The sequence below is a fragment of the Panthera pardus genome, unplaced genomic scaffold (assembly GCF_024362965.1).
Source record: "Panthera pardus isolate Hobbes unplaced genomic scaffold, ASM2436296v1 HiC_scaffold_13, whole genome shotgun sequence".
NCBI classification, from domain to species: domain Eukaryota; kingdom Metazoa; phylum Chordata; class Mammalia; order Carnivora; family Felidae; genus Panthera; species Panthera pardus.
The window spans coordinates 204,627,110-204,652,949 of record NW_026526688.1 but is presented as its reverse complement, the minus strand read 5'-3'; the positions used below and the strand labels follow the sequence as shown (position 1 = coordinate 204,652,949).

General features: G+C 49.1%; 1 protein-coding gene across 4 annotated transcripts in view; it reads left to right on the top strand.

Annotated features, from left to right (window-relative positions):
* Window positions 1-24,680, top strand: part of PCGF3 (polycomb group ring finger 3) — a 52,694-nt gene extending 28,014 nt beyond the window's left edge. For 2 of the 4 annotated variants that reach the window (XM_019436852.2, XM_019436851.2), the window contains exons 7-11: window positions 6,372-6,482; window positions 7,424-7,512; window positions 17,528-17,665; window positions 23,662-23,742; window positions 24,196-24,680. In XM_019436852.2, the coding sequence (XP_019292397.1) occupies window positions 6,372-6,482; window positions 7,424-7,512; window positions 17,528-17,665; window positions 23,662-23,742; window positions 24,196-24,243 (467 nt within the window). In that variant the 3' untranslated portion in view covers window positions 24,244-24,680. Of the gene's footprint in view, window positions 1-6,371; window positions 6,483-7,423; window positions 7,513-17,527; window positions 17,666-18,762; window positions 21,029-23,032; window positions 23,183-23,661; window positions 23,743-24,195 lie in introns of those variants that run through there. The other 2 variants (XM_019436853.2, XM_019436854.2) reach the window with 2 other exon arrangements.
* The last annotated feature ends 1,160 nt before the right edge of the window (window positions 24,681-25,840 follow it).

Genomic DNA, 25,840 nt, shown 5'->3' with positions numbered 1-25,840 from the left:
CCCCCCCGCAGGCGCCCCAAAGAGGCAACATTTTATAAAATTTACCAAATTATTTTTTTATGTTGAGCCACCCCCTCCCTTCTTTGCCTCACACTGCCCGCAGCTGGCTTCTTCTGCTGGCATGGCCAGGACGCCGGGCTGGGCCCTGTCGTGAGGGTGGCTGCGTGGGGTTTGCTCACTCCCGTATGCCTCCTGAGGGACACTCAGGACGTTCTCGTCCTTGGCTTTAACAGAAGAGGGGGTGCGGTGACACCTTTCGCGTAATTTTGTGTGGATGTGGGTGGATGTATTTGGCTTTATTCTGGAAGTGCAATCACTAGGGCAAGGCTTCTGCATTATTTCTTTCTCTTGCCTTTTCGCCCTGGCTGGAACAGGGTTGGCGAACTGCAGGCCAGATCGGGCTTGCTGCCCATCTTTACGTGGCTTGTGAGCCAGGAATGCTTTTTATACTTTTAAATGGTTAGAAAAAAGTCAGTAATATTTGTGATGTGAAAATCACAGCTCGCTCGCTCCTGTACCGTTTGTGTTCACGTCACAACGCAGAGCAGCAACCGGCGGCCGACGGGATGTGCACTGTGGCCGCTCCTCACGCTGCAGAGCTCAGAAATGCAGTGGTAACTCGACGGTGTTTCAGGAGCCATGTGAGCCACTGGTGCGACTCTCCTTGTTGCCAGTTCATACCCGTCATGTCGAAACAGGAAGAAGGGAGGTATGGACTTCAGATGTTGCCCTTTTAAGCCACAGTGAAGCGTGGACGGTTTTGTGCTTGTGAGCCGACTGCGCCATGAGGCGCATGCCGAGCTGGAGGGGCAGAGCGTGTGCAGGCATCGCCAGACGAGTACACGGCGCTCCCAACGCACAGGAAAGCGACGTTTGGGAAGAACTGAAAATAGCAAACGGAATACCTCATCGCGGAAATAAAATGTGGATATCAGGCTACAATCGAAGTAGGTTTCTGACTGACTCCTTTGTTAAGCCAAACGAGGAAAGCCGCTTAGTAACGTAAGTTAATTAGATCTCGTTTGATTGTAGCCGCTGAGCCAGTGCGTCCAGAGAAGACGGGCTTGTTTTGGGGAGGGAGCCTCTGGGAGGCAACATCAAGGGTCCACAAGAAAACGAGGCAGGCGGTTTTGAGTGGTTTTCCTTGGCCTTGGTGTCGCCAGTCTGCTCAGTTGTTCATTTGGTGAGTCCGAAGCGACTGAAGAAATAACATCTCTGAACAGTCTGCAGAGAGTAGCTGCGGGCAAGAGTGTCGTCCAGGGGGTCGAGAAAATACTAATTCAGTGCAGCCTGAAGTGGGGTCTGCCAAGACGTGTTCCATCCAGCGGCAGTAGAAGCGTCTGGGGGTCAGGAAGATGCTAACTCGGGCAGACTAACCGAGCTGGTAAGAGTGTGAGGTGTTCAGAGGGCATCGTATTCTGCATCAGAGCAGGTACTCTGTGGAAGGCGAGTCTTTCATAGGTCACTGAACCAGCGGAGTCTGCAGCAGGCTTCCTTCACTCTTTCAGATGTCACTGTCACCAGGGAGATGAATTTGTCAGGAGTGGAGCCTAAACACCCTGACTTTCTCCCCCAGACGGCACTTTAATAGTGGCTTAGTAGTGGTGAGTGTGTGTGTGTGTGTGTTCTTGTCATTTTGAGCTAAGGACAAATTGAAGTTTTTTGGAATGGAAAGAAGTTCCTTTAACCTGGAATGACTATGGAAATTAGCTTTTGCTAAAGATTTGATAATGTTTCCCAACATTATGTTGGGATGAATTCAGCCCAACATCATAAGGCACGACGGGACTACTTGTATGCAAACCTCTGTTGCGAGTGAGGTCGCTCAACAGCAGTGAGTGCTGTCTGTGCTACGTGACTTCAGACATCCTGCTTTCAGAAGAGGGGGAGCGAGATCTCTGATCCCATTCAGGTTTGTCGCAGGCTGATCCGAGCTCTGGCTCCGGGCCCAGGAGCTCAACACACACGCGAAGGCAGTTTCCATATTTCAGAGTCCATTAACCGTGCCGCGGAGGAGCTTTCGTCCTCCCTCTGCTGGACGCGCTGGCTTGCGGTCGGCGCCACGAAGGCCGGCACCGGGAGGAGAGTCTGACGGAGCTCCCCGAGCGCCCCCACGCTGACACACGAGCCACACAAAGTCACGTGCTTGTGGACCGATGTCCGCATCTCTGTACGAAAAGACACTTCCAAAAATGAAATGTGTGAAATATCATTGAGATGAACACGTGTAGTCAGTTTTGATGATAAGGAACACTAACTTTTAACACCAATTAAATATTATTCCCCCTAAAAGGAGCCCATTCTTCTTGTCAGTAGCCTATATTACAAAAATTGTACTCAGTTATAATTACTGTTTTTTGAATTTCGTGACTTCTGGTTTCCACTTCCTCATATAAGGAACTCGGAAGTCTCCACTTTGTTCTAACAAATAAAAAGCTGAACAGCCTGAGAAATCAGCCAGCTTTCTTGGATCATAAAGAGGGAGGGACACAGGGCAAAGTTCTGCGTCAAGAGTAGAGAGACTGACAGTGGGTTTGGGGACACGGCTTCCCGGAGCAGAAGCCTCTGCAGGAACCAGCTCAGGGCTGAAAACCTGAGCTGTGGTTGTGGAGCTGCTGGAGGCCCCGTGTGGACAAGTCTGGAAAACCTGTAGGAGATGTAATCATGGCCAGGGCCTCACGGTATCGTGAACTTCACCTCCAGGAGCTCGGCTGAGGTCTCTCAGCAAATATCAGAGAAATCTCTCATGCTTCCAGCAGGGGGTAGAAAAGGAGCCATTCTGAAATATGTCTAACAAGGCCTGCCCCCGGGGACACTAGTTAGCCAGAGCCAACCTGAGCAAGGGGAGCCGGTCAGCTCCGCTCACCCCTCCCCACCGAGGGAGAGAACACAGCTGGGAAGCTCTGGTGACGTTCAGTGTGGAGGCGCCACCCACGGAGCCCTTCCCCCGCCCCCCTGCCCCACATCACCGCAGGCCTGGGCACACCAGCTCTCTTCCCTGGCACATCACATCTGACTCACAAGAAAAAATCACAGGGCACACTCAAAGAAAAACACAGTTTCTCGAGACACAGGAAGCGTCAGAACCAGACATGGCAGGGATGCTGGTGTCGTCAGACTGGAATTTAAAACAACGGGGATAGGGGTGCCTGGGCAGCTTCAGCTCAGGTCATGATCTCATGGTTCAGTTTGTGAGTTCGAGCCCCATGTCGGGCTCTGTGCTGACAGCCCGGAGCCTGCTTCGGATCCTGTGTCTCTCGCTCTCTAACCCTCCCCTGCTCACACTCTGTGTGTGTCTCTCTCTCCAAAATGAATCTTAAAATAAAATAAAATAAAACAACTGTGATACATATGCTAAGGGCTCTAACTGGTAAAGCGGACTGCATGCCAGAACAGGTGGACAGTGGAAGCAGAGAGATAGAAATGCTGAGAAGGAGCAAAAAATGCTGGAGCAGAAATGAAGAAAGCCTCAGGTGGGCCTCCTAGTAACAGGACTTGTATGTGGAAGAATCTCGAGGTTGAGGACCTATCAACAGAGACTCTGAGGCTGAAAATGAAAGAGCACACACTAAAACAGAGTCAAAATCTCTGAAGACGTGGGATGGCCCCAGAGGTGTGTTGTGTGTGTAATGGGAACAGGAGAAGCAGAAGAGAAGAGTGAGAAGGAACAGCAGTGAAATGATAATGATGAGATTTTCCCCAAATTAATGTCAGACACCAAACCATGGATCCAGGAAGCTCCGAGAACACCAGGCAGGATAAATACCAAAAGCACAACACCTATGCATGCTCTTTTCAAGCTACAGAGAAACGAAAACAAATAAGCCAGAGTACAGAGGAACAAAGATCAGAATTCACCTGACTTCTCCTCCAAAACTGTGCCTGCAAGGAGAGTGGAGGGTGAAATGTTTAGTGTTGAGAGAGGAAGGCATCCACCAAGAATTCTGCACCCTGAGGAATTACTCCCCAGACGTGGAGAAGTAAAGACTCAGTCGAACAGAGATGGAGGGAGTTTGTTGTCTCTAGACCAGCTTTGCAAGAACAGTTCCATGAAGTTCTTCAGAGGAAGTATGGGTCAGAAACTCTGACCCACAGGAAGGAGCAGCAGTGAAGGTAAAGTGAGAACTTTTGTTTTTCTAAATCTGACAGGTGACCATTTATTCAAAGTGATAAGGAGCAAGAATGTACTCAATTACTTACTATGTTTGGGGATGTGTGTATATTTCAATAAAAGTGCACCTTCTTCCTGTTATACAAGTGCCTGCCTCATATCACAGTTTTGCTGCTAAGCTCACACATCCCCTCCTCGAAGAGACGTTTGTCAGCCTGAGCTCTGACTGTGACGTTGAGTCCGAATGGCGAGCGTGGACGTGGACGTGGGTGGGGCCGGGGTGGGAATGCAGTCCACCTTCCACACCCGAGTGTGAGGTCGGCCATGGGGCCCCGTAGGTGCCCTTTGTCATTGAGGAGGTGCCGAGAGCGTCAGGAAGGGACACTGGCTTGTGCCCGGGGTCACATTGTGTTATCGCTCCCCTGGATTCTCACAGCATGGTAGTCACACCAGGATTACGACTTGTAGTTTTTACCTATGACATCACATAACCTGTCCTTTGCATGACAGCATATCGTGGTGCTGGCTCCACATCAATAAATATGATCTGTATCATTTTTTTTAAGGTTTATTTATTTGGAGAGAGGGTGTGCGCCAGCAGGGGCGGGGCAGAGAGAGAGACAGGGAGAGGGAGAGAATCCCAAGCAGGCTCTGCGCTGTCGGCACAGGGCCCGACACGGGGCTCGATCCCATGACCCTGGGGTCATGACCAGAGCAGAAAGCAAGAGTCCTGATGCTCAACCGACTGAGCCACCAGGAGCCCCTTAAATAGCAAGTTACCTTGCTGAAAATCATCCCAATTAACATTTCTATGCTGGCATATTCCTGGCAGAGAATATTGTTATTTTCAATCTTTTTTCATTCTGATAGGTGAAAAATGTTTAAATGGGAATTAAAGCAAGGTAATGGGAGCTGCCCCATTTCTACAGGTGAGGAGAGAATTCTCTCTCACACTGACCAGCAGGACTCCGTCACCCTTCTTGGAGAACCTGGGAACAGCCCCACACCATCTCACGCCTTTATTCCTGAGCCAGCTCTTATAGGATTGTTTGATTTCTTTTCAAGCTAATCCAAATTTTCCAGACCAGCCTTTTGGTTTGGCACTTGCCGTATTTGGTTCCAGCAGCCCATCCCTCTCTAGTCCGGCAGTGCTGTCCCTTCAGTTCTGAGGGCCACCCTCTTTCCGCCAGAGCCCCACCCCCTGCATCGATGCGCTCCCACATGACTGGGCACGCCAAGCGTCTGTGTGGGTCCAAGATGTGACCAAGATGTATTCCTGGCTCCGTTGAGCTCATGGCGTATAGAAGACAGACATGCAGGTAAAAAGTGCAACAGTTACCAAGTGAGCTCCACAGAAATGTTTTTCATGGAGTGATTTGTAGGTTATTAGTTGGAGCAACTTGGGTGTAAGTTTTCTTTGCTGCTGCTGTGCGGCCCTGAGCAGTGACTACTTGCTTCGTTACCCGGGTGTACGCTTCAGAGCCACTTGTTGCTAAAAGCCCATCCGTAGCTGCCTTGTGTCATATGCTCCTGCCCTCTCGTTGTCCGGCCCGGCCCCCACTCCGTTTGGGGAGCCTCCTCCGGTGTAGCCAGCAGTGACTGCAGTGCTGACTGTGGGGAGCAAGAATGCTGACTGGCGTTGCTTCTGAGGAGGAGATCACAGGGCACTGTGGTGGATGGCCTCTGTTCCCCAAGGAACCTTCCTCTGGCTTCCTCCTCCGGATGCGGCGAGCTGTGATGGCTGGCCACGGACACCAGGGGGCAGCCTTTACACACCGCCGGGCACACCTGGGTGGCCATCTAGCTGTGAAAGCACAGTGCGAATCAGGGGCACTGCTGGTTTCTAAGCTGTGGCCGTAGGCATGAGGTGCTAGAAGGCCCGAGTCTACTACTGAGCAGCCTAGAGGTCAGCGGGTCGTGTTTGCTGTGCCCCTGAGGAGTCCCAGAATGTTGACCAGACGCCACATGTTGAAAACAGCAGTCTTGGGTCTCGGGGGTGGGGGGGAGGATGGGGGGGGGGGGGGGCATCTCTTCACACAACTGCCCCGTCCTGCAGCCGGGAGTCTATGCCTCGACGGGGCGGGGTGGCAGCGGCTCCAAGATCCCGAGGATTCGGTCCAGATTTATCTTCTCATTAGTGGCGGCCGTCGAAACCTCCCAATCCCAATCTGTCGTTTTCTTCATGTGGTGTTTGTGAACAGAATTTTAATGTAATTCGTTGCCTCCTTAAGATTAAAGAGTATATATTCATTTTTAATAGCGGAAATGAGAAAACAGAGGGAATTCTACCACAAGTTAGGCATGGAAGTGCCTGGAGACATCAAGGGGGAGACCTGTTCTGCAAAACAGCACCTAGATCCCCATCGGAACGGTGAGTGGGCTTCTGCACACCTGCTGCCAAGGCCGGCCTTTATTATGAACCCCTTTCTCAGGTGGCCCTGTGCCTCCCTCCAGCGTCCTCCGGCACTCCTGGTGCCGATGGGAATGCGGGGCGGAGCTGAGAAACGGCTTGTGGACAGAGGGGTCCTGCGTAGGCGAAGTGAGGGAAGCATGGGGGCCCCGAAAGTACCTGGAGGTGGGGTGCAGTGCAGGCGGGCCTCCTGAGACTTCCCCTCAACTGTCCTGTTGTAGAATGGCAAAATGACATTTGGATTCACTGAAAAATTAGTGGGATTTTTAAGTCCACGTGCCATAACAAATTATTCAAATCTTTGATGCCATGGTACTTTTCTAGTGAGCACAGGGATTCCTGAGAAGCTTCTAGACCACTCTGTGTGTTTCCCATAATCTTAGAAGAAAGGAGACGTCCTGGCTGGGACCCCTGGGAAAGGTGGAGCCCTGCAGAGACGGAAGGAAGGCAGTTGGGGGCTGTTTGGGAAGCCAGGGGTCTTGTCCCAACTTCTTACGTACAATGGAGTCTTCATTTTAAAAGTAGTGTTGGAACAATAAATATTGTGGGAGTCCTGCATTACTCGTGGGTAGTTGGTGTGTTAAGCATTGAATAGTATTGGGTGTGGGGGGCTTCTCTGCCCCTTTCACCCTGTCCCTGCCACCCTGCTGTGCCCTTGTTCACACACTCACAGACCCATGCACAGCTGACTTCAGCTTCCTGGGGCCCCTGCACTTTACAGAAGACGGGAGTTTTAGCAGGTGCTTTGGAGACCAGCTCTCCCCAGTTGCATATGCTCTTAAAGGTGCAACTGTCTTATTTGAGTGAATTTTTAGAGCATTTTGAGTATACCGTACAGTTAAAGAAGTAATGGTTTAACATTCCGGATTTCATAATATAGTGTCTTCTGTTTTTGCTGAAAGGTGAAACCAAAGCAGATGACAGTTCGAACAAAGAGGCCGCGGAGGAGAAGCAGGAGGAGGACAACGACTACCACAGGAGCGATGAGCAGGTAGGTGGCGCTCTGCCTCCATGGCCGCCCCGTCCGCCCCCTGCAGGTGCCTCATACCCCGTCCCAGCGAGAGAGGTGCTGCAGACTGTCCCGCAGGGGGCTCCCTCCACTTAGGAAGGAAAGGCCAAACAGCCAAGTAGACATGTTAGAACGTCCAACGTCTTAGTTTTTCCTTCTCTTTCTTTTTAATTGCCACAGTAATATATGCTCACTATAAAACATCTTAAATATAAAAACATTAAAGTCCATTCTCCACACATCACTCCACAGGTGGGAAAATTTGGTGCCGGGCATTTTTCCGTGCATGTGCCCATATTATATAAAAGAAGGTACGGTCCAGTCCTGTATTAAAGGAAAAGTGCAACATTGAGGAAAATCTGTGCAGACGTCATTTACTGCATTACCAATTTAAAAAAGAAAACAATCACAGAGATGCTGTTAAGAGCATTTGATCAAGTCCTATAGCCATTCCTACCCAGCTTTTAATACAGCATCCTATACCAGTGAGAAAATTAAAAGGCCACAGAGTGGGGGAAAATATTTGCAAATCATATTTTTTGTCTTTTTTTTGTCTTTTCTATCTGTGTATCTATTATAATTTATTGTCACGTTAGCTAACATACAGCGTATACAGTGTGCTCTTGGCTTCGGGAGTAGATTCCTGTGATTCATCACTTACGTACAACACCCAGTGCTCATCCCAAGTGCCCTCCTCGATGCCGTCACCCGTTTTCCCCTCCTGCCCACCCCTCTACCCCCACCATCAACCCTCAGTTTGTTCTCTGTATTCAGGAGTCTTTTATGGTTTGCCTCCCTCTCTGTTTATAACTTACTTTTCTGTTCCCTTTTCCAATGGTCTTCTGTTAAGTTTCTCAAATTCTACATATGAATGAAAACGTATGATATCTGTCTTTCTCTGACTGAATTATTTCACTTAGTATAATACCCTCCAGTTCCATCCACGTTGTTGCAAATGGCAAGATTTCATTCATTTTCATCACCAAGTAATATTCCAGTGTATATATAAACCACATCTTCTTTATCCATTCATCAGTTGATGGACATTTGGGCTCTTGCCATAATTTGGCTATTATTGATAGTGCTGCTGTAAACATTGGGGTGCATGTGCCCCTGTGAATCAGCACTCCTGTTTGGATAAATTCCTAGTAGTGCTATTGCTGGGTCATAGGGTAGTTCTATTTTTAATTTTTTGAGGAAACTCCACACTGTTTTCCAGAGTGGCTGCACCAGTTTGCATTCCCACCAACAGTGCAAGAGGGTTCCCCTCTCTCCGCATCTTCACCAACATCTGTTGTTTCCTGAGTTGTTAATTTTGGCCACTCTGACTGATGTGAGGTGGTATCTCACTGTGGTTTTGATTTGTATTTCCCTGGTGATAAGTGATGTTGAGGCATCTTTTCATGTGTCTGTTGGCCATCTGGATGTCTTCTTTGGAGAAGTGTCTGTTCATGTCTTTGGCCCCTTTCTTCACTGGATTATTTGTTCTTCAGGTGTTAAGTTTGATAAGTTTTTTTCTAGATTTTGGATACTAACCCTTTATCTGATATGTCATTTGCAAATATCTTCTCCCATTCTGTCCGTTGCCTTCTAGTTTTGTTGATTGTTTCCTTCACTGTGCAGAAGCTCTTTATCTTGATGAGGTCCCAATAGTTCATTTTTGCTTTTAATTCCCTTGCTTTCGGAGATGCGTCGAGTAAGAAGTTGCTGCAGCTGAGGTCAGAGAGGTTGTTGCCTGTTTTCTTCTCTAGGGTTTTGATAGTTTCCTATCTCACATTCATGTCTTTCATCCATTTTGAGTTTATTTTTGTGTCTGGTGTAAGAAAGTGGTCCAGGTTCATTCTTCTGCATGTTGCTGTCCAGTTTTCCCAGCACCACTTGCTAAAAAGACTGTCTTGATTCTATTGGATATTCTTTCCTGCTTTGTCAAAGATTAGTTGGCCATATGTGTGTGGGTCCATTTCTGGGTTCTCTATTCTGTTCCATTGATCTATGTGTCTGTTCTTAGGCCAGTACCATACTGTCTTGATGACTACAGCTTTGTAGTACAGGCTACAAGGCTGGGATTGTGATGCCTCCAGCTTTGGTTTTCTTTTTCAACATTACTTTGGCTATTTGGGGTCTTTTGTGATCCCATACGCATTTTAGGATTGTTTGTTCTAGCTCTGTGAAGAATGCTGGTGCTATTTTGATTGGGATTGCATTGAATGTGTAGATAGATTGCTTTGGGTAGTATTGACATTTTAACAGTATTTGTTCTTCCAACCCATGAGCATGGAATGTTTTTCCATTTCTTTGTGTCTTCTTCAATTTCCTTCATAAGCTTTCTATAGTTTTCAGCATACAGATCTTTTACCTCCTTGGTTAGGTTTATTCCTAGGTTGTTTGGGGTTTTTTTTTTTGTTTTTTGGTTTTTTTTAGCATTTATTTCTTCTTGAGAGACAGAGCACAAGTGAGGGAGAGGCAAAGAGAGAGGGAGACACAGAATCCGAGGCAGGCTCCAGGCTCTGAGCTGTCAGCAGAGAGGCCAGCCAACGAACCGCGAGATCATGACCTGAGCCAAAATCGACTGCTTAACTGACTGAGCCATGCAGGCGCCCCATTCCTAGGTATTTTGTGGTTCTTGGTGCAATTCTAAACGGGATCGATTCCTTGGTATCTCCTTCTGTTGCCTCATTATTGGTGTATGCCAATTTCTGTACATTGACTTTATATCCTGTGACTTTGCAGAGTTCACATATCAGGTCTAGCAGTTTTTTGGTGATGTCTTTTAGGTTTTCCATGTACAGTATCATGTCATCTGCAAAAAGTGAAAGTTTGACTTCTTCGAACTGCCAATTTGGATGCATTTTATTTCATTTTGTTGTCTGATTGGCTAGGACTTCCAACACTATGTTAAATGACAGCGGTGAGAGTGGACATCCCTGTTGTGTTCCTGATCTCAGGGGGAAAGCTCTCAGTTTTTAACTGTAGGCCTTTCATATACGGCTTTTTTGATGTTTTTAATATTAAAAGAATTATTCACCATGACCAAGTGGGATTCACTCCTGGGGTGCAGAGCTGGTTCAGTATTTGCAGATCAATCAACGTGATACATCACATTAGTAGAAGAAAGGATAGAAACCATATGATCCTGTCAATAGGTGCAGAAAAGCATTTGACAAAACACAGCATCGTTTCTTTATAAAAACCCTTAAGAAAGTCGGGATAGGAGGAACATATGTGTTAGAATGAACATGGCAGAAGACACTCTTTTCCACAGTAGTCTGCAGAGCTGCGTCTTTGTGGAGAAAGTCACGTTACAATTGGGCTTCAGTAATTTAGGTTGTGCTTGTGGTGATGTCTCTGGTCTTTTGTAGTCTTTGCTGCTTTCCACTCAGAGTCCCCCTTAGGATCTCCTGCAGGGCTGGTCTAGTGGCCATGAACTCCTTTAATTTTTGTTTGTCTGCAAAGGGCTTTATGTCTCTTTCTATTCTGAATGACAGCCTTGCTCGATAAAGGATTCTTGGCTGCACGGTTTTCCTGTTCAGCACATTGAGTATTTCCTGCCACTCCCTTCTGGCCCGCCAAGGTTCAGTGCACAGCTCTGCTACTTCCCTTATATGTCTACCCTTGTAAGTTAAGGACCATTTGTCCCTAGCTGCTTTCAGAATTCTCTCTTTATCCTTGTATTTTTCCAGTTTCACTACGCTGTGTTGTGGTGTTGACCTGTTTTTGTTGATTTTGAAGGGAATTCTCTGTGGCTCCTGGACGTGGATGTCTGTGTCCTTCCCCAATCTAGGGAAGTTCTCAGCCATAATTTGTTCAAATAAACCTTCTTCCCCTTTCTCTTCTTCTAGAACTCCTGTGATACAGATATTATTAGGTTTCATAGAATCACTTAGTTCTCTAATTCTCCCCTCGTGGTCTAGTAATTTCCTAACTCTTTTTCTCAGCTTCATCATTTTCCATAATTTTATCATCTCTTTCACTTATTCTCTCCTCTGCTTATTCCATCCTTTCTGTCACTACATCTAGTTTATTTTGCCCCTCATTTACAACATTTCTTAATTCATCGTGACTATTTCTTAGGTCCTTGATCTCTGCAGCAAGAGATTCTCTGCTGTCTTCTATGGTTTTTTTTCCAAGCTAATGTCTTATGACTATTATTCTAAATTCTTGTTCAGACATGTGGTGTATATCTGTTTTGAACAATTCTCTGGGTGTCATTTCTTCCCAGAATTTCTTTTGAGAATTCTTCCGTTTCGTCATTTTGGCTAGTTTTCTGTCCCTTATGTGTTTTAAAAGCTTGTTATGTGTCCTGCACCTGCAAGCACTACTATATTAAAAAGAAGCCATACAGAGTGCAATGCCTGACCCTTAAGGAGGTGTTTTTGGAGTGTGTTGCATGCTCTCTGTTATTGTGACTCTGGTTGCTTTATCTCCCTATTTGTAGTGGTGGTTTGGGCCTTCCATCAGGTGTTCTTTGATTTGTTTGTTGAAGTAACCCTGGAAAAAGGAAAAAGGAGAGGGGGAGAAACATTATCCCATACAAAGAGAGAAATGAAAGATGTGGAAAAAAAAGACCAGGCAGAGAATCAAAGAAACTATAAGGCTTAATCCAGAGAGAGAGGAAAATAAAGAAGAAAGAGATACAGAAAAGGTAAAAAGAATAAAGATGCCTGATTAAGCAGACAAACAACCAGAACAGAGAAAGAAAGAAAAAAAAGAAAAAAATATATATAATAAGAATTAACCAAAAATCAAATCAGAAACCATGAGGCTGATTCCCAAGGGAGGAGAAAAAAAGAGGAGAGTGGAAAGAAAAAGAAGGGAAAAGAGAGAGAAGAGAAAAAAATAATAATATTAAAATTTTAAAAAGTACCAAACAAAACCACAGGACCATTCTGTGTTGGCGCCTGGGACCGGTGGCACCTCTGGTCTGGAGGAGGGGCCGTCTGGTCGGGTCAGTGTCAATCTCACTCTGGTCGATAGCAGTTACCAGGCACGGAGGGGCGGGTTTGGTGTAAGCAGGTCCCGCCTCCCCTGGGGGCCGCTGTCCTGTTCCCTGAAGCCCCGCTGTGTTGGTGATCGGGAGAAAAATGGCAACACCCCAGTCTCTCCTCCCTGGACTGGGTGTCCCAAACCATGCTGTTCAGGTGGTCCTCACAGAGCAGCGTGGGAGGCCAGCTTGTCTCGCTCCACAGTCTCCCGTGCCTCCCAGGCACTCAGCTGAGATTCAAAACCTGACGTCTTAAAGAGTCCCATTCTACACGGTCCTGGTTCTGGAATAATGCCACTCTGCCCAGCCGACAAAGGGCGTCTGGCTGGCACCTGCAAGGTCTTTTGTCCTTGAGGAGGGCAATACACCTTCTTCCCACAGTACTCAAAGGAGGGACCGCTCTCTCCCAGTGTGCCCCTGAGATCGCTATCACGCCCAAGCTGGCTCCCTCCCCACCAGGCCCATGCACCCGGCTCTGGTCTGGAGAAAGTCACACACCCCTGATAATTACCATCTTTAGCTTCTGAGGCTGTTTGCAAAGTAGAAACTGGCACTCTCTGTGTTTCTCGTTCCCCCGTCTGTGGTCCGGAGAGGTTTTTCTCTTGTCCAAATATAATACCACACTTCCACAGCCTCTCTTTCTCTTCCTTTTGTCTCCACTAAAGGGTTTCCCTGCTCCATGCTTACACTGACCGTTTTTTCTTTTCTAATTCGCATACACACACCTCTGTCCTGCCAAGCTGTCTCTGTCCACCTGTGGAGATTTTTCTGTCTCTCCGCAGACTGATTTCATGGGTGTTCCAAGTGTTGTGACGTCGATACTCCTGTGTTTGAGGGACGAGGGAAATCGCGATCCCTCTACTTGTCCACCATTTTGACTCCGATACAAGTCATATTTCTGATAAAGGACGTATGTCTAGACTATATATCTGTTATAACTCAGTAAGAAGATAATCCAGATAAGAAATGGATAAGAGATTTCGGTAGATGTTTCACCAAAGAAGACATAAAACTGGTTAGTAATCACGTGAAAGGACGTTCAATGTCATGAGTCTCTTAGGGAAATAGAAATTAAAACTATAATGAAATCCCGTTTCATACCCACTAGGATGGCCGCCGTCAAAAAGACAGCCACTGGCAAGTGTTGGCAAGGATGTGGAAGAATGGGGCCCTTGTAGCGTGCTGGCAGGAACATAAAATGGTGTGGCCACTTGGGAAAACAGTGTGGCAGTTTCCTAAGGAGTTCAACATAAGCTAACCATACAACCCTGCAGTTTTCCTAGGTGTATATGGAAACCTATTCACACAAGGATTTGTACATGAATGTTCACAGCAGGGCTATCATACTTACGATAGTCAAGCCGGGGAACAGTGCGAACTTCACATAGACAAAATGTGGTCCACGCGTACAGGGACGTTCTGGTCAGCAGTGAAAAACAATGACCCCAGCACCTGCTACACCACAGTGACACTCGGAAGGACTTTACAAGGCAAAGAAGTCAGATGCAGAAGACTGCATGTTGCACAATTCCATTTGTGTACGGTGTCCCCCAAAGGCCAATCTTAGAAACAGGAGGTAGTTGGGTGCCTGGGGCTGGGCAGGAGCAAGGGTTGAGCACAAAGCAGGATGTGGGTCTTTATGGGGTGGTGAAGATTACGTAAAACTGGATTCTGGTAGTGGCTGCACAGGTCTGTAAGTTTACTAAATACTATTGAAGTGTATACGAAAAACATACGTGTGAATTATACTCCAATGAGGCCGTTAAAAACATACTTTAGTGTGTTTAAACAGGTTTCACACTCATGTACTTCCGAGTTCATATCATATGAAAGATATAACCTGAGCACCCCTGCGACTGTCCCTGCTGCCCCCACATCCACGCAAACCTGAGTGAAGCAAAGAGTTTCTTACCCCCCTTCCCCTGCGCACACGGAGAGCCCGGCGGTGGTGCTTAGGGCTTCTTGTTGGTCTCTGACTTGCATCTTCTTACCGCACCCTGGTCTGCATGATGCCTGTCGCTCTGGGCTTGGGGAGCAGATGGCCAGGTGTCCTGTGTCCTGACAGGTGTCCACTGCTGGGGACAGAATTCAGTCTGTCACTTACAGAGAAGCACACAGGAGGCCCCCCTCACACTTAAGGATTTTACTGTCCCTCAACCTTCATTCAGTTTAAGGTTGTTCCCAGGTGCACTCAAGTTTAGAAGTGTTTCCCATCCTTAGGGAATTTTTTGTGATTAAGCTTTCTTTCTTAAAGTCTGCTTTTTCTAATATCAATGTAGCTGTGTCAGCTTTCTTTGGTTAATATTTGCTTGGTATTTCCCTTTTTTTCCTAACTTTCTTAAATGTGACTCCTGTCACAACACAGAACTGGGTTTTTTTTAAAAATCAAATGAGTGGGGTGCCTGGGTAGCTCGGTCGGTTAAGCGTCCGACTTCGGCTCAGGTCATGATCTCACGGTCCGTGAGTTCGAGCCCCGCGTCGGGCTCTGGGCTGACAGCTCAGAGACTGGAGCCTGTTTCAGATTCTCCCTCTCTCTGACCCTCCCCTGTTCATGCTCTGTCTCTCTCTGTCTCAAAAATAAATAAACGTTAAAAAAAAAAAATTAAAACAAAAATCAAACGAGAAACTATCTTTAGCTGACAAGTTATTTCACGTTTTCCATTTACCGTGATTAACAGTAACTCTGGGTTTCTTTGTGCTGTCCATTCATGTTTTTTTATGTTCCCCCCATTCTTACCTTCTATTGAATTAGTAAGTTTTCTTCAATCCCTTTTTTGCCTCTACTTAGCAACTAGTTGACAAGTTATATGTCCTATTTTTATTCTTTTAGTGGCTGTGAAATTCTAAAATGAATATTTACATTTTTTAAAGGTCTGAAGTTAACAAGAGTCTCCCTTTCCCTGAATGACACAAGGGCCTTGCTCACTCTGCCTGGGGCCACCCTCCCGCCTCCTTTCTCTCTTCCCAGACCCAAACCTGGCCGCGGACTCTTGTCCCGCCTCCCGGCTCACCCTTCTGTGGCTTCCCATGTCTTCCTCCTGGACATGGGTCTCTTTTCTTCAACTGTACCCCCTCCTAGTCATTCTCTGTTTTGTTTACAGATGGCTTTGTTTCGTTTTAAGTCTTGAGTGGTAATTTCTCTGTGCATTTTCTGCCAGCGCCTTGCTTTCCAGGCTCCGTGGCCACACCTGGAGAGCCGTCCACCGCTCCTTCCTGGCGCCTTCCCCACTCGTGCGTAGGTGTAGGGTTCCTTTTCTTTCTTTTTCTTTCTTTCTTTCTTTCTTTCTTTCTTTCTTTCTTTCTTTCTTTCTTATTATTTTGCTTCCTAAATCTGAGAATTTATGTCCTCCATTATTTTGGGGAGATCCTTAGTTGTTATTTCTTAAATTTTGCCTTTCCCTTTTTCTGCCTTCTTCCTCCAGAACTCATTACGAGTTTGTCAGACACCCGGTCCGTTACCCTGTCTCTTACTTTTCCTTTGTTTTGGTATTTTAATTGATCCCTTGGCCTTCTTTTACGTAATTTCTTCATATCGGTCTTGTAGGAAATTAGTCTGCCTTCAGCTGAGACTAATTTGTGGTTCGGCCACCTGTGAGTTTTTAGTCTAAGTGACTCTGCTTTTATTTTTAGAAGTTGTAGTTGCTTATCTTTTATACCTGTCTGTTCTTAATTCACAGTATGTTCTGTTTTTAATTCCTTCTTTTGTATCTCTAGTGATTTTAGGCCTACATATTTCCATTAATTCCTTGCTAATTCTTTTATCTGAGTTTTCGAGAGTCTGTGCCAGCTTTTAAATTTTTTTTAATCTTCATTTATTTTTGAGAGAGAGGGAGCGGGGGAGGGGCAGAGAGAGAGGGAGACACAGACTCCGAAGCGGGCTCCAGGCTCCGAGCGGTCGGCACAGAGCCCGACGCGGGGCTCGAACTCTGAGTGGCGAGATCGAGATCTGAGCCGAAGTCAGATGTTCGCCCCGCTGAGCCCCCCGGCGCCCCCGGTTGTGCCATTGTTTCGTGGCTGCTGCTGCAGACTCACTCTCTGGAAGCGCTGTCCGGCCGCACCTGCTCTGCAACGCTTTGTGGCCCTTGTGGCCTGGGGTCCGTGGTGTTGCATCTGCCAGGCATCCCGTGGGCTAGAATCCCTTCTGTTTCGTTACCTTGTGGTTCCTTGTTACATGGCCTACTGTGATCCCCTGTCCTGTTGATCATCCAGGAGGGACTCTGAGCTTTCAAACTTCGCGGCTTCGCTCGTGGTTTTTCCTCGTACTTTTTCTCTGGTGAGTCTGCCACCCTCCCTCAAGGCCACGCGTCACACTCACGTCCTTTACGAAGCCTTCTGTGGTGCATCTCGCGTGGGCAGGGGCACCCGCTTCAGATGGCCGTGTGCCCTTCCCCCTCATGCCAGCGGAACACTCGGCCCGGGGCCTGTGGGAAGACGCACATGTGTCCCACCAGCCGGAAGCTCAGGACAGGCTGCGTCTGCATCAGCCAAACTCTGAGACCAGCGCCGTCTGGACAACGAATAAATAATTCTCGGGTTTACTTCAAATATTTATTTGTTTATTTTTATTTGAAAGAGCGAGAACACACGCGATCGAGGGAGGGCAGGGAGAGAGAGAGAATCTCAAGCAGGCTCCGTGCTCGGTGCGGAGCCTGACGAGGGCTTGATTCCACGACCCTGGGCTCTAGACCTGAGCTGAAATCAAGAGTCAGACGCTCAACCGCCTGAGCCACCCAGGTGCCCCTCAGATTTACTTTCAAGTGGTACGTTTATAAGACAGAATAGAAGACACTTTTAGATTACATTTCCCAAAATGGTAAACAGAGATTTTAAGAGAATGTGCGTAAGACGAGTAAAATGAAACCCTCTCCCGCAGTGTTGAGGTCAGACAGACGTCTGATTTCACGAAGTCCGCGTTCTCGCGCCTGACGGCACGAGCGGCCACGGGAGCAGGGGCCCCGAGAGGCAGCCCGCGGGCCCCTGTCTGCGGGGCTGCCCAGCCGTGTCCTCCTCCCACAGGTGAGCATCTGTCTGGAGTGCAACAGCAGCAAACTGCGGGGCTTGAAGCGAAAATGGATCCGCTGCTCGGCCCAGGCGACCGTCCTGCACCTGAAGAAGTTCATCGCCAAAAAACTTAACCTTTCGTCTTTCAACGAGGTAACAGTTAGGCCACAAGTAGAAACTGTGACAAGCCGGTTCTCAGTTGTAAAAGCGATGCCTCTACGGTTCTTTGTGGGTTTTTTGTTGTTTTGACATCTCCGTTTAGAGATTTCAAGTCAGAAAACAAAGCTCTCAGTTTGTTTTGCGTACCCCCAGACAGCGTGACGCGGGACGTGGTGACGACGAGAAAGGAGGGAAGGCCGGACGGAGCGTGCGGAGCCCCCACAACGGGAGAGAGTGCTGGCGGGCGGTGGGGACAGTGTGACCGTGCTGGGGGGGTTCATCTCGGAGAGACTCTGTTCTTTGGTTTCACAAATGGAGGGCTGACTGCCTGCCGGGTGGCAGCGAACGGGTGGGCAGGTCAAGATCTTGTGGGGATGGCGGGCCGCGGGCGTGCGCGGGGCTGGTGGACGGAGGGCCGGGCGAGCGCTTACGCTGGGATGTGAGTCGCCGGTAGGAGTCAGTTGTGCGTAATGAAGTGCAAGGAGAAGGCGGCAAGAGGTATGGCTTTAAGATAGTCCTCAGGCCGTGAGGAAAATGGGTCAGTGGGGCCCAGAAACGGAAGCAGGAGAGGCCAGCAGGGGCATCAGTGGCAAGAGTCCAGGGGAGGTGGACCAGGGTGGTGCACTGCAGACGGCAGAATTGGACAGACTTGAGGGACGTTTCAGAGGGAGTAGTAGGTTGAGCAGTAGCCCCCCAAATATGTCCACATACCCCAGAATCTGTAAATGTGACCTTTTGGGGAAAAGTAGTTTTTTCTAAATTGAGTAAGGATCTATAATTAAGAGAAGAATCACGAGATGAGATAACCCGTGAATGTCCCGAGTGGACCCTAAATCCAATGACGAGCGTCCTTACAAGAGAGAGCAGAGAGAATTGAGACACACACAGAGGAGAAGGTGATGTGAGGGCAGAGTCACAGGGGGTGATGTGGCCACAAGCCCAGGAGCACCTGAGCCACCCAAAGCTGGAAGAGACAGGAAGGATCCTCCCCTAGAGCCTCCAGAGTGAGCTCAGCTTTGCCAGGGCCTTGATTTTGGGCTCTGGACTCCACATCTGTGAGGAAGTAAATTCCTGTTGTTTTAAACCACCAGGTTTAGGGTACTTTGTCACAGCTGCTACAGGAAACCAGAACAGATTTTGGTACCAGGAAGCGGGGTGCTGCTGTAACAAATACCTAGAAATGTGGACATGGCCTTGGACTTGAATCACTGGTGGAGGCTGGAAGCAATTTTGAGAGACGATGAAAAAGGCTGGATTGCTGTTGGAAATAAGGTCATTTAAGGTGACTCTGGTGGCCCCAAAGGAGGTGAGGGGCGCAGGGAAACCACTCTGTCACCTAGGAGGATACATGTCACCACAGGCACAATGTTGGTAGAAATAGGAACGTGAAATATGCTTCTGACAAGGAAGAGAGGACGCAGAAGCAGTCACCATCACACGGTGGCAGCCAGCACGGGGGGACTGTGCTCTCCGACCACGTGGAGGTGATGAACTTGGGCATTTGGCCCAGGAGGTCTCCGAGCCCAGTGTGAAGGTGTGGTCCGGGTCTTGCTGCTGTCAGTAAAATAGGAGAGATGTGAGTTGCGGAAGGGACTGCTGAGCAAAAAGGAGCCAGCACTTAGGCCTGTCGCGACTACAAACGGACCGGAATACTAGGGTTTCGCTGTTGGGAAAGCATGCTCTGGAGGGAAGATGGAGAGTGTGGCTGGACAACCTTTTGCTGAAGACATTAGATGTGTGACTCAGCTGTCTCACAGAAACTAGGAATGGGTCTGTGGAGAACCATCCTGTCTAATGGCCTGGATCCATAACACATGTGGGAGACCCACAACATTTTTGAGAATGTTGTACCAGCAGAGTGACCATCACCTTTTCCTGAAGGGGACAGAGACGGGAAGAAACAAGAACAGGCCGTCAGACTTCCAGAGTTTTGCAGGCAGGAGATAGGCTGACAGAGCTACGCTTCGTGAAGAAGAAATGACGCCCAGGGCAGAGCCTTAGGCCCAGATGGTGAGGCCGTCATGGGCCCAGAGAGCAGAATCTCACTCAACCCACAGTGCTGTTTCTCTGCTGGGTTTACAAACTTGCTTGAGACCAGTGACCCCTCTATTCTTCTAATATATTACCCTTTGGAGGAGGAATATCCTGTGTTTTTCCCAACCTTGTATATGGGGAGCAGACAATGTGATTTTAGTTTCATAGGACCCACAGCTAGAGAAGAATTTCAACCCAGGTGGATACCCAGAGCCTCACCTCTGCCTGATTCATATGCTTTGGAAGGGAAGGTCTGGGACTGTTGGCTAATGGTGTCCGAGGAGATTTTGGAATTTGGAGTTGCTACCGCAATGGGTTGAGACTCGGGAATGTTGGGATGGGGTGAGTATATTTTACATGTGGGATGGGTGTGGACTTGGGGGGACCAGAAGGCAGACTGTCTATCGCAGGTGAAATGATGACTCCACTAAAAGATGTGTTCATTTCCTAACCCCTAGAACATGCGAATATGGCGTTATTTGAAAAAAGGCCTTTGTCGATGTTTCAAGACTCTTGAGATGAAGAGATCATCCTAGATCCTCTAGCTGGACCCTAAATTCAGTGACAAAGGTCCTTATAAGAGGATGGCAGGCACAAATTGCCTCAATAGATTTTAAAAGAGAGGTACTTTACAAAGCACCTTCTCTGACCACAACAGCGTGACGTTAGAAATCACTAACAGAAGGAAGACTGGAAAGTTTGCAAAATTGTGGAAATTAAACAACTCACTTTTAAAGAAGTAATGAATCAAAGAGGAATTAGAAAATACTTATAGACAAATGAAAACGAAAACACAACTCACCAAAACCCTTGGGGTAAAGCAAAAGCAGTGCTGATGGGAAATTTGCAACTATAAATACTTACGTTAAAAACAAGAAAGGTCTCATCGATAACCTAGATTTACAACTTGAAGAAGTAGAAAAAGAACTAAACCCAAAGCTAGCAGAAGGAAGTAACTAATAAAGATTAGAGCAGAGATAAATGGAATAGAGAACAGAAAAACAGTAGAGAAATTCAGCAGTTCTTTGAAAAGATCAACAAAGTTGACAAAGTTCTAACTAACGGACTAAAAAAAAATTACTAAAATCTGAAATGAGGGTAGAGGCATTGTCATAGTTCTAGAGAAATCAAAAGGATTGTGGGGCGCCTGGGCAGCTCAGTTGGTTAAGCATCCGACTCCTGATTTCGGCTCGTGTTGTGATCTCGCAGTTGTGGGATCGAGCCCCATGTTGGGCTCTGCAATGACAGTGAGGAGGCTGCTAGGGACTCTGTCCCTCTGTCTCTGCCCCTTCCCCGCTTGCGCATGCACTCTCTCTCTCTCTCTTTCTAGATAAATAAATAAATAAATAAACAAACAAACAAACTTGAAAAAAATTGTTAAAATGTTAATATTACCTAAACAATCTACACTCAAAGCAATGCCTATCAAAATCCCAATGATGTTTTTTGCAGAAATTAAAAAACCCATCCTAAATTTTATATGAAATTTCAGGGGACCCTGAATAGCCAAAACAATCTTGGCATAAAGACAGACATCTAGGTCTATGGAGTAGAATAAAGAGCCCAGAAATAAACCCTCACGTATGTGGTCAAATGATGTCCAGCGAGGGTGTCAAAACCACTCAATGGGGAAAGGACAGTCTTCTCAACAAATGGTGCTGGGGAAACTGCACATCCACACACAGAAGAATGACGTTGAAGAGGTGTGTGCACCCCACGTTCACAGCAGCACTGTTCACATCAGCTAAGATGTGCCAGAACCCAGTGTCGACAGATGCGTGGGTAAGAAAACGTGGCCCATCTACACAAGGAACCTCAGCCTCGAACGGGAAGGACGTCCCGCCGCCTGCCACCACACGGATGGACCTGGAGGACATTGTGCTCCGTGAAATAAGCCGGTCGCGAGGGGACGAGCACTGGATGATTCCACTTACGGGAGGCCCGTGGGGGACGCAGATCATAGAGACAGGCAGTGGATGGTGGGGGTCAGAGGCTGGGGGCGGGGGAGACGTGGAGCTAGTGTTTCATGGAGCAGAGTGTCCCCTGGGAAGATGAGAGAGTTCTGGAGGTGGAGGCTGGGGATGTTCACAACTGCTAACTTGCCCAATGCCACGGAGCTGCCCACATGAAAAACGGTTAAAATGGTAAATTTTATGTGTATTTTATCACATTAAAAAAAAAAAAAAACAGTAAAAAGGAATGAACTGATGATAGAAAGCCCCAGAGACCCCAGGGGAGTGTGGCCTCCTGGCGTCCAGGCAGAACTCCAGGAGATTACGTGTGAAGCCCCCCAGTGGTGGTGTTTCAGGGAAGGCACAGGGGACTGATACTGAGAGAGCCAAAATGATGTGCTGGTGTTTTCGGCGGGGCTACTAGAGGGAAGAAGGGGTCGGGAATGAGCACCCAGGTGGACGGCCTCTCGAGACAGGCCGCCATGGCCACTGCCTGCACACAGTGGAGAGGGAAAGTGGGAGGTGAGTGTCAGGGCCCCGGGTCAAGGTTGGGGTCCTTGGTGTGTGGTGCCCTTTGGCCCCCGGGGTCATGGTGAGGTTGTCCAGAGGAGAGGGTTGGTGTGGGTGAGAGGCACGCCTGGGAGAGGTGGGGTTCGGCGTCGGGACAGTCTCCTCCGAGTTGGCCCCAGGTGGCCCCACGTGTGTCCCCTGCCCAGCCCTCATGCAGGTGTAGGGGGTTTCTTCCCCTCGTCCCGAGGGAGTTGAAAAGACCACTTGAGTCCACATCATTTGTCATCAGGGAAACAAATTAAAACAGTGAGATTACGCTCCACACCTATCAGAACGCCAAAGTCCAGACCTCTGACCACCACACGCGGGAGAGGGTGTGGAGTAACAGACCCCTGTTCGCGGCGGCGGCAACACAGAATGCTGCGGCCAGTTTGCAAGACAGTCTGTCAGTTTCCTACAAAATGAATTACACTCTTACCGCATGATCCCGCAGTCCTGCTCCCTGGTGTTCGCCCGAATTAACTGAAACCTTACGTCCACACGCACGCACCTTGCCCACGGTGTTTGTAGCAGCTGTGTTCATAGTTGCCCAAACTAAGAAACAACCAAGATGTCCGTGGTAGGCGATGGTAATAAACTGTGATCCACCCAGACAGCGGAATCTTACTCATGCTAAAGAGAAGCCAGCTATGAAGCCATGAAAAGACCCGGGGTGGGGGGGTGCGGATCTTCAATGCACGTGATGAGGGAAAGAAGCCAATCTGTTTCCAGCTGTGGGACCTTCTGGAGAAGGCGGAACCACGGGGGCTACGGGGGGAGGGGAGGGGGGAGGAGGGTGAACAGCCGGAGCCCGGGGCAGCTTTAGGGCAGCGAGGCAGCTCCGTGTGGCGCCAGGGTGGTGGGCGCCTGCCATCACGCGCTCGTCCAGACCCACGGGACGTGCACCACCGAGGGTGACCCTGCTGTGGACTCGGGGTGATGGCGACGCCTCGGCTCCGGCAGGCGCACCACCCGGTGGGGATGTGGATCGCGGGGGAGGCTGGGGGGGGGGGGCCGGGGGCGTGGGACATCCCCGTGCCTCCCTCACGTTTGCTGTGAGCCTAGATCTGCTCTCAAAATAGTCTTTTTTTAAAAAGAAAGGAGAAAGACCATCTGAAGAGCCCATTACCTTTCTCCACTGAGGTAAGAGGAACAAGCTTGGCCAAGAGGTGGACTGAGGTGGAGAGACAGGTGCTCTGGGGTGACAACAGCTGAGCGCGCCCCCTGGGGGCCGTGTGGTGGGTGTGGACCCAAGCCCCAGGTGCTCTTGGACCTGGGATAGGTTGGGGCGGGGCCTCCCGAGTGCTCCCCACCTGTGCCACCTGGAAACGGGGCCCGTCGGCCACAGGCAACTGACTTGTGTGATCCGACCGGCATCGCTGGCGCAGCCCGGAGGCCACGTGTGCTGAGCGCCGTGCCCAAGGCACCCTGACTGAAGCCTTCTTCTCCCGCCAGCTGGACATTTTATGCAACGAGGAAATCCTGGGCAAGGACCACACGCTCAAATTTGTGGTTGTCACGAGGTGGAGATTCAAGGTGAGACCCGTCACTTTGTAAAGATTGGGTTATTTGATTTTCAGAATCTGCTACAAATGGCAACTGCTTTTCTGTGCATATTTTCAACTAAGAGCTTAGAAATAACAACTCAGTCACGGGATTATTCTGGAATCATCAACACCAGAGTCGGTGTGGCCGGGGTCCTCAGGCGAGCACCGCCCCTCCTGGCCAGGCTGGCTGCCCGCAGTCAGCTGTGGGGGTCAGAGGACGCCCACAAGCCTTTGGGTACCGCTCTAAAGCAGGAAGCAGATGGCAGGATCCCCGACTTGAGGGGCAGCCCGGAGAAGGGGGTGACAGCCAGTAGGACCCCAAGAGGAAGGGCGGGGCCGGGTGGGGCAGCAGCTGTGCGGAGGGAAGGGGCCCGGCCCGTCCCCCTTCCCTGCCCCCGCGGCTGGCGATGGTGACGCGCCGCGCTCTGACTTTGTCTTGCAGAAGGCGCCTCTCCTGCTGCACTACAGACCCAAGATGGACTTGCTCTGAGCTCGGCCCTGGGCCGGCCCCGCCGCGCCCGGGCTGTGGCCGCCCTGCAGGTGTCGTGGGGACCAGATTTCTGAACAGAGTATTTATAACTTTTGTACGAGAGAACTCACACTCACCAAGACACTACCAGCACCGCGGTCACGAGACGACGAAACACTTTACTGCACAGTCTTAGTGGCCGAAGAGGCGCCTCTCACAGACTGGATGGTAAACACAGTGGCCACGCGACCTTCGCTTGCTTTCCAGGCCTTGGAAATCTGGTCATTTCAGTTTAGTTGATGAATTAGGGTTCACGATAAGCCTCGAAAATACTTGTATGTTTATTGAACCCTTCCTAAGTTATTGAGAAAATATCTTTTCATGGTGAATGACGCTATTTATGTTGCCTTTAGCTTCCTGAAGACTTAGAAGGTATATAAAGGTTTAATTTAAAAGCATACCAAAAGGGGTTTCCATTAATGAGTTAGCCACGGTATTTAATTTCCACATTAGGAAACGGGAAAAGCTGACGGCGCCTCTGCCTCGCCTGGCGCTCCGGGCTCCGAGGGCCACGCGGCCCCGAGGCGAGGAAGGGCTCCCACCTTCCTGGGACGCCCCCAGACGCGGGCGCGGCGCACTCAGCAGGGCGGGGTGGCTAGGCCGGCCGCACGCTGCCTGGTGGAGCCGCCCTTGTTCTCAAACATCACTGGTGCGCGTCGGGTTCCGAGGGCTGAGGGCCCCGCTTAATTCTTCCTATCTGCATCTTGCTGAAGGGAGGGGTGGTGGCTCTGGGGGGCGTTCCCGTCGGATGAGGGCCGGTGCCCCAGGCGTGCCGGCTCCGGTCCCCGCCACGTCCACCCTTGGAAAACTGTCCCCCGCCCCTGCTTGTGCGCAAAGCTGGCACTCTGTTGCTGTTCCCAGCCGAGCCTGGGAGGAGCCCGCTGGCTGCTTTTTCAGTGACTTAACGTTCTCAAGTGCCGGTCACAGGCAGCACACATTTTGTCAACCCCTTTCTCCTCCCAAGTGTTAATATTTTTGTGGAATTAGAGAATCAATATTTGTTCCTTGAAAATAGTAACTTGGAACACGTAAAGCAAGAAGGAGAAAGCAACCATTTTCCGGGGCAGTGAAAGTGTTGTCCTGGGTTCTGTGTCTGTCCTTGTCCTCTGCCCCCCCACACCGTGCTTCCTCAGTGAGCTTTGGGTTCCTGCCCCACCCCCGCCCCCCGCCGTCACCTCCGCTCACCCTGCAGGCAGGCTGGGGGCCCTGGGTCCATCAGCCCCCGTCCACCACCTTCGTTCATGGACTGTTTCACCTTACCAGAATTTTTTTCTCCATTTGCTTCGAAAGTTACGGTTGGGTTTCTTCTGCTTCCCATTTCGTACAGGTAAATGTCAGGAGCAGCTACTAACGAGACCTGATCTGGGTGACGAGAAAATCATCCCAATTAACTCAGTCCAAGGGATTCTAACGTAAGGCCTTTTACAAACATAGAAACAGATTGTTAGGGACTGGTCAAAATTCACGTCTTCATTTAAGCCCATGGACTCCCAGTACTGTTCGAATCGTTCAGTTACCTAAGCTTGCTACTCATCCAAATCATGTTTTAGAGTTGCTC